Source organism: Rattus norvegicus, chromosome 7 (genome assembly GCF_021556685.1).
Source record: "Rattus norvegicus strain SHRSP/BbbUtx chromosome 7, alternate assembly SHRSP_T2T, whole genome shotgun sequence".
Classification (NCBI taxonomy): domain Eukaryota; kingdom Metazoa; phylum Chordata; class Mammalia; order Rodentia; family Muridae; genus Rattus; species Rattus norvegicus.
The window spans coordinates 28,703,859-28,707,500 of NC_141540.1; the positions used below are offsets into that span (position 1 = coordinate 28,703,859).

At 49.3% G+C, this 3,642-nt stretch overlaps 1 protein-coding gene across 2 annotated transcripts in view; it reads right to left on the reverse strand.

The window, feature by feature from the left end:
• Positions 1–276: 276 nt before the first annotated feature.
• Positions 277–3,642, reverse strand: part of Polr3b (RNA polymerase III subunit B) — a 104,152-nt gene continuing 100,786 nt past the window's right edge. The window contains exon 29 of one of the 2 annotated variants that reach the window (XM_087557813.1): positions 277–1,771. In XM_087557813.1, coding sequence (XP_087413939.1) covers positions 1,642–1,771 — 130 coding nt within the window. In that variant the 3' untranslated portion in view covers positions 277–1,641. 2 annotated transcript variants of the gene reach the window in all.

Here is a 3,642-nt window from a genome sequence, read left to right on the forward strand (position 1 = left end):
CAGCCCTGGATGGATTTGGTAGAATCAGGCGAGATCATCCAAGAAAAAAAGTCCTTCTGAAGGCCCAACAAGCACACACACACACACACACACACACACACACACACACACACACCCCGGTATAGTAACGAGGAGGGGCCATGAGTAAGGAGAGTGGGGCGGCAGATCTGCAGGGATGACCAACCCTGCGGGGAGGATGTGGACGTCTGTCTGACTCTGCTCTGACTCACAATACCCATGAGTGTCTGAAGGCGCACAGAGGCTGCCCACTCATAGTCACCTCTCAGACAGAGTGTCGCTCTGACCGACACATCTTTATTGTGAAGAAAACAAAACAGGGTTGAGTCTTCAGGTCAGTGACTCATCCGGATGAGCCTAGGGTGAGTAGATCTGTAGTCGCCACGTTCCTCAGCCTCTGCACACTTGAGTCTGCCCCTCTCGGGGTGTGCATGGTCAGTGTTCTGAGGAGCGTAGCTGGTGTGGCAGGAGAATGTAGCCTGCGCCATCACTGGATGCTTCTGGGACTCTGACTCAGTATAAACAGTTATCTGGCTTCAGGATGCTACAGTTAAGAAAAGCTGAGAGAATGGACAACTGCCATCCTGGCAGGAATGGACTGGACAGGAGTAAGGGAATGACCAGGTGTCTGTCCCGGAGGGCCAAAAGGAAGTAGATAAAGGGAGACTCTGAAAAGGCACCGATCACATTCCATCAAGATTAAAGTCTCAGCGTGTGACAGCAAGATGTGGCCGCCGGCCTTCCAGACTCACCCGTGTCACTTGCTGCCCTCCTCAGCAAAAGTTGTGCCCACAAATCTACCCATTCTCTGTATGTATGTGTGGAGGCCAGAGGGACACTGGGGTCCTCCTCACTCACTGTCCACTTAAGCCATGGGGTCTCCCACTGGATCTGAAGCGCACGGACTGGCTATGCGCTGTCAGTAAGCGCCAGGGGCCTGCCTGTCTCCTCCCCACTGCCACCCCGCAGTACTGGATTTTACACGGTGTTAGGTGCCATGTCCAGCCCTTACACGGGCTGCTGGGGGTGAACTCAGGTCACAGATATGCAACAGGCACGTGACTGACTGAGGTAACGTCTTAGTCCCAATTCAAATGATTCTTTACTTCCTCCACATCTGACAAGAACCCAGAGTTCTGCTAACCAGAGGACGTCGGGGGGATTTTAAGGAGGAAGATTTTTCTAATACGTAAATTTTAAAACATAATAACATAAACAAACCAGATATGCTGGCTCACATCCATGACTCCAGCACTTGTGCAAGACGAAGGCAGGATTGGGGTGAGTTCCAATCCAGCCTGGGATACAGAGTGAGGCTCCAACTCAACTCAACACAAACAAACAAACAAACAAACAAACGACAAAATTAATAGGCGTTGGCACTTTCTCTAGCCTGTGCCCATCTGTGTGTGACTCCACACGGTGCTGTGCTGTGTGGGGCCCAGCACCTCCTGCGGTTCGAGGATGCAGGTCCAAGGTGTCAAGCCAGCCTCTGGACCTCAGCTGCTGCTGGCCCTCGCCGTTCTCCAGGAAGCAGAATGAGCAGAGAAGTCACCGTGCGCCCTCTGCCTCTGGCTGCACAGGTCGCCGAGACTACATCCTCCTCGTGAGCACTGCACGTCTTTACTCGTTGTACTTGGCCAGTTTCAACCTGGGGATGATGTTCATGGACTGCAACTCCTGGAAGAGCAGCTTGCAGGCATATGGGATGCGGAGGGAGGACACGTGGCACGAGGACTTGCAGTAGTGACACCTGAAACCCAAGTCAGCATGCATCAGAGGGGCGGGGAGGACGGCCTGCACACAGTACCACTACGTTCCTCCCCCATCACTGTCAGGCACGTACTGATGGCTCAGAAAAGTAAAGGAACATTGGTGGATGCAAAATCAAGCATGGTGCAAAGCACTTCTTGCAGTTTAAAAGCATTCCAACTGGAGTCCATTAACTACATTTCTAGAACATTCTCTTCATAAGAGAAAACATTTGCTGATACACTGTTTGGAAAAAACATCCCAGCAATCAGAATCACTGGAAACTGGAGTATCTCACTGCCAGATGAGTTTCCTGCTGACCCCACCAACCCCCATATGTTTGGGGTTGTTTTTGTACGCTATTATTCTCGGCAACATGACCAACAAAAACATTTAGTTCCCACCACCGAGGCACTTAAAGTGAAAAAGAAGCCTTTTAAATAGGCTGAAACAGGAGCAGCAGGCCCTCAGGACTGGTCTGTCAGTGTTTACAGTGAGCTGCCGCTGTAAAACTCTGAGAAATACATGCTCATATACACAAATACTCAAGTCAACCTGTACACTAGTCTGGGTCCCGTCCAATATGCTAACTACACGTTAGATTCTGTCCTCCTACTTCTTTCCAGAGGGGCCACAAACTAGTCTTAGGCTTTTTTTTTTTTTTTTTTGGTTCTTTTTTTTTTTTTTCGGAGCTGGGGACCGAACCCAGGGCCTTGTGCTTCCTAGGCAAGCGCTCTACCGCTGAGCTAAATCCCCAACCCTCTTAGTCTTAATCTATGGCTATAGACGGTCCCTTGTGGAAAAAGTGAATTATTTTTCCAGGGTTTACAGTAAAAGCAAAATCTCACTCTGAAAAATGTGCACAGTAAGGCTATTAACAAGATCACAAAGTAGAGACTCCTCGAGTGCCAGCTGGGCAGCTGGTTCTTATCCAGACGTTTGTACAGAAGAACATTATATAGTCAAAATAATGGCAGAGACTCGGTCATGGAAATGGGAGATGTCCAGGACATACGGTGGAAGGAAAACTCCCATCAGCTCAACAACACCCAGGGAGGGGGCCTCACAGGGATTCCCAAGCCCTGAAACACATCCAAGTTTGAAGACTTCTGAAAATGCAAAAGTAAAGAGGGGAGGAGAGACGCTCAGTGGGTGAGAAGATTGGTTGCTCTCACAGAAGATTTTGGGTTCAGTTCAGTACCCACATGGTGGCTTACAGCCTTCTGTAGCTCCATTTCCAGGGGGATCTGACACCCTTGCCTGGCCTCCACAGGTACCAGGCACACACATACATGCACAGACATACATGGAGGCAGAACAGCCATACATATTAAAAAGAGAAAGAACGTGGGGGGAGAGACGGCTCAGTGGGTGCGTGACCAAATGTAATGAGTTCTGTCCCTGGGACCCACCTAAAGGACGGACAGAATTGAGTCTGACAAATTATCCTCTGACCTAAGGGCCCTCTGGCAGTTGTATGTTAATACACATAGACAAAAATTAAGAATAAATGTAAAAAGGAAAACGTGTGTGTATTTGGGTTGACGTGGTGGTGCAATCCCACAGCCCTGTAAGTCAGCACTTGGGGGACAGAGGCAAATTCAAGGCCAGCATAGGCCGCATGAAGTTGTTGTTTTTAAGGTTCCTATTTAGACGTTCTTCTCTTCTCAGAATCTTGAAAGGGCTCATGATTTCTAAAGTAAGTAAACATAAGGATGGTCAGGCACGGGCCAGCGACAGTCACTTAGCTGTCACAAGCGGTTATCCCCTGGGGGCAAGGGGAAGCCCGTGTCCCTCACTTGTAGCTTTGAGCAAAGGCTATTTCTACAGACAGCAAAGTGCAGGTGTTTTCTTGCTTTTGTGTGTATGTGT